At 43.6% G+C, this 13,915-nt stretch overlaps 1 protein-coding gene and 1 long non-coding RNA gene across 9 annotated transcripts in view; one reads left to right on the top strand and one right to left on the bottom strand.

Moving 5' to 3' along the window:
• LOC133532413 (zinc finger protein 37 homolog) overlaps positions 1 to 13,006 on the top strand; it is a 46,822-nt gene extending 33,816 nt beyond the window's left edge. For all 8 annotated transcript variants that reach the window (XM_061871067.1, XM_061871066.1, XM_061871069.1 and 5 more), the window contains 7 exons: positions 795 to 881; positions 2,010 to 2,136; positions 2,236 to 2,424; positions 8,228 to 8,365; positions 9,062 to 9,177; positions 9,936 to 10,129; positions 12,860 to 13,006. In XM_061871067.1, coding sequence (XP_061727051.1) covers positions 795 to 881; positions 2,010 to 2,136; positions 2,236 to 2,424; positions 8,228 to 8,365; positions 9,062 to 9,177; positions 9,936 to 10,129; positions 12,860 to 12,937 — 929 coding nt within the window. In that variant the 3' untranslated portion in view covers positions 12,938 to 13,006. The remainder of the gene's footprint in view (positions 1 to 794; positions 882 to 2,009; positions 2,137 to 2,235; positions 2,425 to 8,227; positions 8,366 to 9,061; positions 9,178 to 9,935; positions 10,130 to 12,859) is intronic.
• The window catches only part of LOC133532443 (uncharacterized), a 43,567-nt gene that overhangs the window by 7,444 nt on the left and 22,208 nt on the right, over positions 1 to 13,915 (bottom strand). The gene's annotated exons all lie outside the window — the stretch shown is intronic.

The following is a 13,915-nucleotide window of genomic DNA, read 5'->3' as shown; positions in this document are numbered from 1 at the left end:
TGGCGCCGAATACATTCCGGCGGATTTTCATACAGCCGCATTCAATCCGGCTAATCGTTGGTCCGCCGCATCTCAAAACGGCCCTGGTTTTGATAACGGCTAGCCGTAATACGGTGGATTTTACGACCCGACTGCGACATATACACCGTGGGCTGGTAAAACCCGACAGATTTTAACCACGCATTCCTGAGGTCATGAGGAGCAAAAAATTTTATATAAGTTTTGGGAAAATTCGGCAAAAATGTTTTTTTTATCAGACAAAAATTTTTTTTTGCTTTTTCTTCATACGACACGTTATTTCTTCTTACATCTTGTCGAAAAAAAAACTAATTAGTTACAACGAATAACTAAAGTTTTTTTTTATTTAGACTAAAAATTGTGAGTTTCTTATAAAACTTTTATGTCTGCCAACAGGTATATCTAAACCAAGTCACATAGTGGCAGCGTCGCAGCCAAAAATGCGTTTTTCACTAAGTTATTACAGAAACAATTTTCTACAAAAATTGTCATTATCTCTAAAACAAGACCGATTTCAGGAAACTTTGTATCACATTTTAGTCTCCAAATGCGATAGTCTTAAAATTTCTTCACTTTCAGGGTTTTATCAGCCCACGGTGTATAACATATAAATACTTAAATACGTAGAACCACCCATGACTCTGGAACAAATATCTGTGCTCATCACACAAATAAGTGCCCTTACCGGGATTAGAACCCAGAACTTCACTACCCACTACGCTAGAATCGTAGGTTGGCTTAATTATACTTTATAATTGTTGTAAATATGTTTTCAGGTCGGGCCTCGGTGAAGGAGTCAGACAGAGTGGAGAAACTCGAAGACAGCTCGGGATCTGACTCTGACAGCAGCAGTTCAGGTTCTGGTACGACCATTTATTTATTTATATCTAAGGATTTAAAAATTGAAATCATCATTCGCTTGCCCTTATCCCATTCATTTGGGGTCGGCGCAGCATGTCTTTTTCTTCCATATCTTTCTGACACCCGTTCTCATCGTTCACTCGCGTTCGTTTCATGTCATCTCTGACATCTCTCACACAATCCATCCACCTTTTCCTAGGTTTTCCTCTCCCGTTCCATCCCTCCACATTCATTCGTAATACCTTTCTCGTCACATGACTTTCATCCCTCCGCATCACATGCCCATACCACGCTAGGCGATTCGCTCTTACTTTTTCTATTATGGGTGCAACTTTCAGGCTTCCTCTTATATACTCATTCCTTATCCTATCCATTCTTGTCACACCACACATCCATCTTAACATTCTCATTTCCGCTACATGCAATCTCTTTTCATCCGTCACTTTTAGGGCCCAACACTCTGATCCATACATGACCGCAGGTCTTATGATGGCTTTATAAATTTTACCCTTCAGTCAGAGGGGGAGGGAAAAAAGCGCTGGTGGCCTAGCGGTAAGAGCGTGCGACTTGCAATCCGGAGGTCGCGGGTTCAAACCCGGCTCGTACCAATGAGTTTTTCGGAACTTATGTACGAAATATTATTTGATATTTACCAGTCGCTTTTCGGTGAAGGAAAACATCGTGAGGAAACCGGACTAATCCCAACAAGGCCTAGTTTACCCTCTGGGTTGGGAGGTCAGATGGCAGTCGCTTTCGTAAAAACTAGTGCCTACGCCAAATCTTGGGATTAGTTGTCAAGCGGACCCCAGGCTCCCTTGAGCCGTGGCAAAATGCCGGGACAACGCGAGGAAGAAGAGAGAGACCCTTCAGTCAGAGGGGCATCCGGGCGTCACAAATTGTTCCCGAGACCTGTCGCCATTTCATCCATCCTGTGCTAATCCGGTTTTTCACGTCACGGTCAATATCGCCATCGCACTGCACGAGCGAACCGAGATACTTGAAGTCAGAGGAGACCGATTTAAAAACTGAAATAATAATAATAAATAATTGCTGTTGGGGACTAGCGACCTCACGTACCCGAGTGCTCCTGGGAAGTTGTGACATTGTACTAATTCTCAATAACATTGCAGGCAGTTCGTCCAGCGGGTCCAGCTCGTCGTCCAGCTCATCGTCCAGCTCTTCAGACAGTTCTGACAGCGAGTCCGAGCCGGAGAAGAGAACCGACGCCAACCCACTCCAGCCTGCCGAGGATGACAGGTGAGCCAGGCAGTTCGTCCAGCATCTAGCGCCTAGTCTACGTATTTTTTGAGAATTTCGGTTTAATGAAAAATGTTTAATTTTAAACCTCTTCCTCAGATCTTTCGGCGCGTGGTCGTACTCCGGCGCCGTCTCGTCCGGATCCGAGTCGGATCCGGAACGGAACGCGGCCGCCGTGCCGATCCCGCCGCGGCAGGACGAGATCAGTGAGTCCGAGAACGAGTCGCCGGACAAGAGCTTCCAGTGCCACATCTGCAAGAAGTGGTACTCCACGAGGGTTACGCTGAAGTGAGTACATTCTTATAAGCAAATATTGCAATATTCGCTAGGTGCACAACTGGTACAGTACCAGTAACTGCTCTCCTTATGTGTTTTTTTTTTTTTCTACGTTAAATCTTATGGAGTAAAATTAGTTCAAACGGCTGCCGCTAGCATTAATGTGCGGCATTCCATAAGACAGCGTGTGTTTGTGATAATCAGCGCCACTTCATGTCACATAATAATGGCCATTATTGTCAATTTTATCACCGCATGGTGATACTCGGGCGCGATCCCGTCCGGATCAGAGTCGGATCCGGAACGGACAACAGTCGGGTTCGGATCTGAAGGAAGAGATCAGCTAGTCCGAGAACGAGTCGCCGGACAAGAGCTTCCAGTGCCACATCTGCAAGAAGTGGTACTCCACGAGAGTTACGCTGAAGTGAGTTACTTCTTATAAGCAAATATTGAAATATTCGCTATGCTTGCCGCAAAACTAACTGGCTACTGAGATCATAATGCTTTCTCCTTTACCCTTGTTAAGACCAACCAAGAGTGAAAGAGATGGCATTATGACCTGACTCGCCACTTAGTTTTGCGCCAAGTATAGGTGCATGGTGCTGCCCTCTTTATGTGGGTTTTTCTACGTAAAATCTTATTGAGTAAAATTAGTTCAAACGGCTGCCGCTAGAATTAATGTGCGGCATTCCATAAGATAACGTGTGTTCATCAGCGCCATAATACTGACCATTATTGTCATCATTATCACCGCGTGGTGATACTCGGGCGCGATCCCGTCCGAGTCGGATCCGGAACGGACAACAGTCGCGTTCGGTTACGAAGGAAGAGATCAGCTAGTCGGAAAACGGGTCGCTGGACAAGAGCTTCCAGTGCCACATCTGCAAGAAGTGGTACTCTACCTCTTCAAGAAGTGGTACTCTACCTCTTATTTCAATTAATCAAATTTGAAATTTAAGTGAGGTAATCGGTTGGGAGCCGACGGCCTACCACTCCAGGGGGTACGAGAGTCACGTTGAAGTGTGCCAAAATTTTGCCAAGAAGAAGTTTTCGAATATGATTTTGCTGTGTATTGCTTTTCGCTGAACTATGTTAAGTTATTTACACACACACATCTGCAAAAAGTGATACTTTACACGGCTTACGTTAAAGTGTGTCGATTCATAAATGTAACATTAGTAGTATTGAAGATAAAGGCTATAATCAAGCCAATTTTCGTAATATTACCGCGTATACTTACTAGGACGCTGTCTCGTCCGGATCCGGAACGGAACGCGGCTGTTCCGATCCCGCCGCGGCAGGATCAGATCAGCGAGTCTGAAAATTATCAGCGCGTATTAATGTAATTTCTGCGTCTTTGTCGCTTGAATATGCAAGAGCGATAGAGACAAACAACGATTCGATATTTCGATTTTGGCGACAGGCCCTCTGCATGGTTATGTTTAAGGTGGTTCGATTTTCATACAAAAAACAATCGCTATTTATTAATTAATTACACAATATTATTACATAAATAGTTGCGCATCTATCTACTTTCGAATATTCATTTGCGCTAAATTAATAGAAAAACTTTGTTTCATACAGAAATCATGCAATAATCAACGTTATATTTTTATAAATTTTACTCATGTGTGTGTTACAAATGTCGTGTACAAATGCATTGCGGCGTTGCCACTCCATGCTTCGGACGGCCATCGGCGCGACGTTGCGATGTTTGACGCGTTTTTAGCTGACTCTGTCGACACTGACACTCAGTGTGACCAGGCGTACGATAATTGTCGTACATGTACGATAATTTGGGCCCCGGTATGACATAATGTTCCAAAGAGCATTATCGTACACTAAAGTACTATAATTTCAGCCCTTGGATGATGCCACCTTAAAAGTCTAGTAATTTGAAGCAAAATATGACACTTTCTCTCAGAAATAGGCTAAAATTAGTATATTTTGGGTGTTCGGCTCCTTGGTGTAAGTTTAAAGTTTAAAATGTCTCAATTTCCTGTATACCGTTTGAGTCTATCCCAAAAATACACAAACATAAACAGATTTTTTGCGCAATTTAGACGAAAATTGTATTTTTTTTATTATTAATTCGAAATTTAAGCTTATTTTGCTAGACATTTTTAGGGGCTGCCTTTTTGATTGGCGTACGATATTTTTTTCAACGGTACAATAATATTGACACTCAAGTACGATAATTCTCTTCCGCTCGCCTGGCAACACTGCTGAAACTTGACAGGACCTGGGGGCCTACCGCGAAAACCTAAATTCGCAAATTGCGGGGATCTTTCTCTTTTACTCTCACTAAGACGTAATTAGAGTGACAGAAAAAATGCCCGAAATTGACGAATTTCGATTTTCCCGGTAGCCGCCCTGGTGCTTGACGTACTTGATAGAAAACAACGCTGCCGCATGTTCTGAATTGTGATTTTATGTGTTTTTGGATTGAAAATGATAGCGACGTCTTAATCAAGTTACAAAAATCATCGATATTCTGGTCCGCGAAAAACCAGGAAAAGTGTAACTGTAATTGGAGTCTACAAAAATGACCAATTCATAGAAAATATGACCTAGAAACTAGTTCATTTTTATAAAACTCAATTTTGCCCGAGATTGTACTTAGGCGAATACCTAAGGGAGCTAAGTGTATTGATCTTGAATAATTAGTTGGCTAATATATGACTCCAACATGATATGGACATTTACATCATAACTATTATACCTAGTTGGTTACTAAGTTCTGTTACTCGATTTCTTTCTTTCTTCCTAGCGTTGTCCCAGCATATTGCCACGGCTCAATGGAGCCTGGGGTCCGCTTTGACAACTAATCCCAAGATTTGGCGTAGGCACTAGTTTTTACGAAAGCCACTGCCATCTGACCTTCCAACCCAGAGGGTAAAACTAAGCCTTGTTGGGATTAGTCCAGTTTCCTCACGATGTTTTCCTTCACCGAAAAGCGACTGGTAAATATCAAATGATATCAGTTCTGAAGTTCTGTTACTCGATTTGCAACCTCTTTATTCCCGTTAAAACAAATGCTACCGAAAAAATCAAAAATGGCATAATGTGGTGGATTTTCGAGCTATAATTATATACCACACATAACGCTTATCTCGTCGTATCTATAATGAATTGGGGCCTAAAAGAGAATAGTATTCCAATTTTTTGAAACGCTTGTATTACTTTCTATATTAACTAAAAGTTGCCTTAAAATTCAGCTTTTATACTAAAAACGGCTTTAAATATGTTAAATTAACAAAATATATTTTGACAGATGCTTTCGCGCCCTAAACGCTCTTTGAAAATTGTGTGACGTCACAGTTTATGGTTTGACACATAACTACATACACACGTAGAAGATACGAACTGTCAACTGATATTTGTCATTTGTTGTTAATCGCCTAACTGTCAACAGTGTCAATCCGAGAGTTGTGACGTCATCAGAATCTTCAATGACGTTTCGAGTTTGGTCACGTGACGTGTGCCAAAAGATATTTTAAATTCAATATTTACAAAAATATGGTCATTACAGGTCCCCTAAAAGTAGTTTAACGTGTTCTTATAATCCAAAATAAATTATTGGGATACAATTATGCCCTAAGATTTGTAGATGGAAACAACCCTATTGCGTTGCACAAATGTGGGCACCCGCCAAACATAATTTTGGGTGTGTCATACTCAGGGCTAACACAGATTCATTTCTGTGAAAAAGGTGTGAAAACCGGAAACTGGAAACCGTTCTCGAACCAATAGTGAAGCCCTTAAGCCACACCCTATTTCAAAACCAGCCATGGATCTTTGAACAAGACTCAGCTCCTGCACATAAGGCAAAAACAACTCAAGCCTGGTTTCGAAGGAACAAAATTGACTTTATTGCCCACGAAGACTGGCCTTCCTCCAGCCCGGACCTTAACCCCCTGGATTATGCCATATAGCAGGTTATTGAGGAGAAAGCCTGTGCTAAACCCCACACAAATCTTAACTCCCTCAAGCGGGCCATAGTTAAGACAGTGACGGAATTAGACATGACAATCGTGCGTGCCGCTATTGATGACTGGCCTCGTCGTTTCAGGGCCTGTGTCAAAGCCAGAGGAGGCGATTTTGAATGATATTGTCATATGTGATTCCTGATTTTGTGTACTTCATTTTACTTATTATTTTATAATATATACTTTATTAAACTTTCGTTGGTATATTTTATGTAGATAAAGATTATTGCAGTAACAGAATTTAATAACCAACTAGGTAGAAAACAATGCAATACATACCTAAACACATAAATTGGATATGATGTGATCCGTTGAATGAAATTGACAATGAATAAAATAAATAAATAATTTTCTATCCCTAGGCATTGTGTGAAACTTCTAGTTGTGTCAAAATATCGGGAAATCAATAATATAAACAAACATGGTAAATATCTCATTTCTTTTTATAATGGTTATAAATAGAAGGCCATGCAATTTTGTAACTCAGTGTAATTTAATTAAATGTATCGTAAAAAAAGGTTTTAATTCTACTGTAAAATAGTACCTACTTTTTTAAAGGCTGGGCAGTAAGGGAAAACAGCGTTTTTTTTTTGAAAAAAATACCGGAAAATCTGGCTTACAAATTTGGACCCTCTTAGGTTCATTCTACTTAGAATCTTCTCCACCCTAGCATTAAAAAAAGATATCCTAAAATATCCATACCATTACGTCACATTTTAGTGTGAAAGAAATTTCAGTGTAAAACTAAAATTTCAATACAAATTTTCGGGTTTTTATAGCACGAGGATTGATTATGCTAGTGATTCTGAGTTGGAAGAACCCAAAAATATCATGATGTGTGAGAATCAGATTTTTAATATTTTTATGGAAAAACGCTCATATTTCTCATAAAATAATTTATTAATAATAGGTACTTGATAATACTGATAACCAGAAAAAAATTAATGAGTCTCGAACCCACATCCTCTTGCATGTATTTCCACGTACATACCGCAACGCTATTGAAGCCTACTCACGCTGTGCCAAATTGTCTACTACAAGGATCCCAGTACGACTGTTTGAATGTGTGAGTGATAGTTAGAAATAGAGTCAAGAAACATTCTGTCGACATTAAGGGGTAGTTTTTGTACAATGAAGTGTTCATTGTTTGTTTTAATAGTTCAATATTTATTTAAAGAGTGCGCTAAACATAATTTACAGTATAGAAATACCAAAGACTACTTCACAAAAAAATTAAAACTCAAAATTTGCAATTGTGGCGCCATCTAGTGAGGTTTAAGCTTTGGGTAACCTAGTCGAACCACCTTAAGGGGCTCCCCGCGGTTTTCATCGATTTTTGATATGTTTTGAGTCGTTACTCCTACATCTGCACTACAGATAGAATTTTAAGATAAACGGCTATCGGTTCTTTTATATTTTATCTCCATCCTGGTCTGCTGGATTTTGAAAGAAATCAATACTTTTTCATATTGTGTTTAAACATCGTCTAATAAAACACTTTTTTCGTTACTCTATTGCCGTGAAGGGTCTTACATATAAGAATTCTACGTATTTGAGCTCGTCTTCGACGTCTCTAAAAACTGGTCAGATATTTTAATTTTATATTAATTAACACAAAAGTGATGACCAGAAAACCAGTTTTTTGGCCTAAAATTGTTCATCTTTGATGCAAAATATCTCCAAGACAATAAACTTTGAAGTAAATATAGGATATATTGCTTAAAGCCGTTGCTGTTAATATGATAAGCTGCAAAAAACATAAAACAAAAGCAAAAAAAAGGTCATTGGCGCCAGGGAGCAATGCTAATAAAATACGATTATTGCAGGATTCACCGGCGTTCTCACCAAGCCCGCGGCGGCGGCGGCGGCGGCGGCTCGCGGCAGCGCACGCGCAGCTCCGACCGCTACGAGTGCGACTGCTGCGACATGACCTTCAACCGCCGCGAGAAGCTGTGGGACCACAAGTGAGCACTCTGTAACTTATACCCACCAGCAACCAGGCGGACCACGCGCTGCTACAAGTTGTAGGACCACGCCGCGAGTTTGTCCTAAATGTATAGAACATTTTTTTTTTAATACTACGTCGGTGGCAAACAAGCATACGGCCTGCCTGATGGTAAGCAGTCTCCGTAGCCTATGTACACCTGCAACTCCAGAGGAGTCACATGCGCGTTGCCGACCCTAACCCCACCCCCCTCGTTGAGCTCTGGCAACCTTACTCACCGGCAGGAACACAACACTATGAGTAGGGTCAAGTGTTATTTGGCTGCGGTTTTCTGTAAGGTGGAGGTACTTTGAAAACTGCTATTTTGACCCTGAAATATTGCGTTTATGGATATAGTTGTTTTACAATTAATTTTTCAACAAAATGTTAGGAATCGAAAGGTACCATTTTCTTTTTGGAAGTTATAAAAAAAAGTATTTTTGAGCCTTTAGCCTTGTATATTTTTATAATCTCAATGTCTTTTTAAATTCAACTTTTTTATAATAGATGGCTCATTTTCAATCCATTTAGCTAAATTTTGTTATAATATCCAACATGAGTTAAGTATCCAATTCTAGGAATTGACAAGAAACCCTACGCTTGCGCCATCTGTAAAATACTTCGACCGGCCTACCCCATTGGTGGATAAACTTTTAATACCATCATGTATTTCCAGAGCGAGCGCGCACCGCGGCGCCATGACGGTGCGCTGCGAGGTGTGCCGCAAGTGCTTCGAGGATGACGCGGAGCTGGCGCACCACGCTGCCACGCACTCCGCCGACGACAGAGCTGGTAATAATATTTTGAATTTGTCGCGTTTTTCAGGTTTAATTTCCAAAATATCAATTTTGGGGGCAAAAAGGTGGGAACCAAAATTATTCAGAATTTGATTCTCTACAACTTTGTTTCTCTTCATTCTTGCCGTAAAACGTGGAACATAGGAGATAATGATAATATTTTGAATTTGTCGCGTTTTTCAGGTTTAATTTCCAAAATATCGATCCTAGAAGAAAAATTTTGGGACCAAATTTGTAGAGAATCAAATTTCCTACAATTTTTGTCCTCACGGTTTTACTGTAAAATCAAAAATGGCCGAGTTATTCAAGAAACACCGTTTTGCGAATATACACAGGAGCCTGATTCAGTCTACTTTTTTAATTTACATTCCCAGTGACCCCCCCCCAGGGACCTACGAAAAAGAAATCCAAGAACTGATTATTCACGGGTAGGGTCGGTTTTTTGGATATAATGACTGTACTATCATGCCAAGTCCTATGTCAAGTCGAGCTTATAGAGATATCTATCCATCATTACTGACAAGCTAGTACAACGTGGATAGTCTACTTTTTACTTACCAGCTTATTTTACATCTTCGAAGGAAAACTAGCTTCTCGGGGCTTGTAGATTTTCCTGATGGATCTGTAAAATAAACTGATTTTATTGGTAAATTCGTTATTTCCCGGCTTATGAGTAATAAAATATTTCCTCCCACCCTTAGCTATAATGTCTATTTGTTTTAATGATACAATAATATGAAAATTGTATTCCAGGTCGTTGCACAGACTGCGGCTCGTCGTTCCAGCGCTACGAGCAGCTGGCGCGGCACCGCCTGGCCTGCGCGCGCGCCGACGCGGGCGGCGCGCACGCCTGCAGCCAGTGCGGCAAGCGCTTCACGCACGCGCACTCGCTCACCCGCCACGCGCACAACCACGCGCGCCAGCTCTACCGGTGCGTCGTCTGCAAGGTGAGACCTGACGCGGGGACACTCGCTCCCCCGCCACGCGCACAACCACGCGCGCCAGCTCTACCGGTGCGTCGTCTGCAAGGTGAGACCTGACGCGGGGACACTCGCTCCCCCGCCACGCGCACAACCACGCGCGCCAGCTCTACCGGTGCGTCGTCTGCAAGGTGAGACCTGACGCGGGGACACTCGCTCCCCCGCCACGCGCACAACCACGCGCGCCAGCTCTACCGGTGCGTCGTCTGCAAGGTGAGACCTGACGCGGGGACACTCGCTCCCCCGCCACGCGCACAACCACGCGCGCCAGCTCTACCGGTGCGTCGTCTGCAAGGTGAGACCTGACGCGGGGACACTCGCTCCCCCGCCACGCGCACAACCACGCGCGCCAGCTCTACCGGTGCGTCGTCTGCAAGGTGAGACCTGACGCGGGGACACTCGCTCCCCCGCCACGCGCACAACCACGCGCGCCAGCTCTACCGGTGCGTCGTCTGCAAGGTGAGACCTGACGCGGGGACACTCGCTCCCCCGCCACGCGCACAACCACGCGCGCCAGCTCTACCGGTGCGTCGTCTGCAAGGTGAGACCTGACGCGGGGACACTCGCTCCCCCGCCACGCGCACAACCACGCGCGCCAGCTCTACCGGTGCGTCGTCTGCAAGGTGAGACCTGACGCGGGGACACTCGCTCCCCCGCCACGCGCACAACCACGCGCGCCAGCTCTACCGGTGCGTCGTCTGCAAGGTGAGACCTGACGCGGGGACACTCGCTCCCCCGCCACGCGCACAACCACGCGCGCCAGCTCTACCGGTGCGTCGTCTGCAAGGTGAGACCTGACGCGGGGACACTCGCTCCCCCGCCACGCGCACAACCACGCGCGCCAGCTCTACCGGTGCGTCGTCTGCAAGGTGAGACCTGACGCGGGGACACTCGCTCCCCCGCCACGCGCACAACCACGCGCGCCAGCTCTACCGGTGCGTCGTCTGCAAGGTGAGACCTGACGCGGGGACACTCGCTCCCCCGCCACGCGCACAACCACGCGCGCCAGCTCTACCGGTGCGTCGTCTGCAAGGTGAGACCTGACGCGGGGACACTCGCTCCCCCGCCACGCGCACAACCACGCGCGCCAGCTCTACCGGTGCGTCGTCTGCAAGGTGAGACCTGACGCGGGGACACTCGCTCCCCCGCCACGCGCACAACCACGCGCGCCAGCTCTACCGGTGCGTCGTCTGCAAGGTGAGACCTGACGCGGGGACACTCGCTCCCCCGCCACGCGCACAACCACGCGCGCCAGCTCTACCGGTGCGTCGTCTGCAAGGTGAGACCTGACGCGGGGACACTCGCTCCCCCGCCACGCGCACAACCACGCGCGCCAGCTCTACCGGTGCGTCGTCTGCAAGGTGAGACCTGACACTCGCTTAGTCAGGACGGCCGACTCGGAACGATATAAATTACTGTTTGTAAAGATGACTTCCCAGAGCGGCAAGTGCTTCATGCATGTGCACTCGTTGGCCAGGCATGCGCACAACCATGCGCGCCAACTGTATAGATGCGTCGTTTGGAAGGTGAGAACTAACACGGGAACACTCGCTTAGTCAGGACGGCCGACTCGGAACGATATAAATTACTGTTTGTAAAGATGAGTTTCATAGCTGCAACCAGAGCGGCGAGTGCTTCACACACGCGCACTCGCTCACCAGGCATGCGCACAACCATGCGCGCCATCTGTATAGATGCGTCATTTGATTTTGATTTAAATAATTCTGTTCCATTCGCAAGTTGAGAGATACGTGGACACAGACTCGGTCAGGATGGCCGAGTTGGAGGCATATATAAATTTGTATTACCAAAGAGAATTAAGAAGACCACGAGTGCTCACTCCATACAACGGTTTTGTTACCAAAAATACTATTATTTTCGTAGTCTACGTCTAGCGTCAAGTAGCGCAACTCTCATCAGTACGCTACTACTCGAGAATAGATGTCGCAGTAAACAAAAAGTCTAATGCTCAACGATTTTCCGCTAATATTGTAACTAGAGTAACCGGAACTCAAGTTTTCTTTTCAACAAGAAAATCGAAATTTCGTTATCTAACCTCTCTATCTCTCTTGCATATTCGAGCGATGAAGTGGCAGATAACCAAATTATCTGTGAAAACTTATTAAAAAACAGTTGTATCACAGTATGTATAGGTTACTCTATGGATTATAAAAGGTGCTAGTGCTGCACTCTGGCGGCAGAACATTGCAGTAATACTCCCTATTGGGAACATTTAAGTAAATATGTCTATTTTTTTTATACTACGTCGGTGGCAAACAAGCATACGGCCCGCCTGATGGTAAGCAGCCTCCGTAGCCTATGTACGCCTGCAACTCCAGATGAGTTACATGCGCGTTGCCGAAACTCGAACCCGCCCCGCCCCCCTCGTTGAGCTCTGGCAACCTTACTCACCGGCAGGAACACAACACTATGAGTAGGTTCTAGTGTTATTTGGCTGCTGTTTTCTGTAAGGTGGAGGTACTTCTCCAGTTGGGCTCTGCTCTAGATCTGGAATGACATCCACTGGCTGTGCCCTACCACACAAAGCGAGATGACATTCACAATGCCCATACCTCTCTTTTGGACGTAGTTTAAGGACGTACCCGGGTCCAAAAAATTATTATAAAATAACTATTATTTGTCGTTTGAATTTTTTGTATAAACAATGTACTATTTAAATTGCGTTTTTGGTTGCAGGCGTCGTTCGCGCGCGCCGACCAGCTGGCGCAACATCTGAACAGCCACCTCGCCAACTACAAGCGGCTCAAGCCTTAAGCCGGGAGTGCAACATATTCACACAATAATGGATTATTATATTATATTAATATAGAGTTTTATTTACAACTGACTTTCATTACACCCTTTTTGTTGTATACGTTTAATTTAATTTTCAGCTAGCGACTAGAAACTTCGTAAAATAGTACATTGCTACAGAGGCCGGGACTATGGAAGGTAGAGGCAAGGCACAGAATCTCATAAGGCAGAACTAGTGATGGGTAACGCTACCAGTAATATTACCCGTGATCGGTAAGATTGAGTAAGTTTGAAAAAATAATTAGAATGTTTACGTTTTTTTCTTGTTAAATACTTTAATAAATAATAATGCTATTATTTCATAAAACAGTCAAGGATTCTCTGATAGAATAAATTCCCAATCTTACCGGTAATATTCCCAATACTACCGGGTATTTTTCCAAAGTTACTGGGAACAATACAATCTGGAAGTAATTATCAAAATAAATATTAACTGTATAAAATAAAATAAAATATGCGTATAAATCATTATAGTTAAGTATGAAAATATAACAATCAACATTTTGTATAATAATGATCACAGTTTTATAAAAAAATATCAATTAAATTGTTTAAAATAAAATGAGCGTATAAATTTTTTATATTAAAACAAAGGTAAATAATATAGTAGTGTCCGATCGAAACATGTTTTTTTGACGAAACGGAAAGATCGTTTTTGGTCCTAGTTTCGGCCGTAACTAAAGAAAGATAAAAGACCCAGATCTTGTTTTATGTAAAATTCAACCATGAAAAAAGCGGCCAAGTGCGAGTCGGACTCGCCCATGAAGGGTTCCGTACCATTTATGACGTATTAAAAAAAACTACTTACTAGATCTCGTTCAAACCAATTTTCGGTGGAAGTTTGAATGTATATCATATATATTTTTTTAGATTTTTCATTCTGTTATTTTAGAAGTTACAGGGGGGGGGGACACATTTTTTCACTTTGGAAGTGTCTCT

The sequence above is a fragment of the Cydia pomonella genome, chromosome 27, assembly GCF_033807575.1.
Source record: "Cydia pomonella isolate Wapato2018A chromosome 27, ilCydPomo1, whole genome shotgun sequence".
NCBI lineage: Eukaryota > Metazoa > Arthropoda > Insecta > Lepidoptera > Tortricidae > Cydia > Cydia pomonella.
This window is presented reverse-complemented; position numbering and strand designations above follow the sequence as displayed.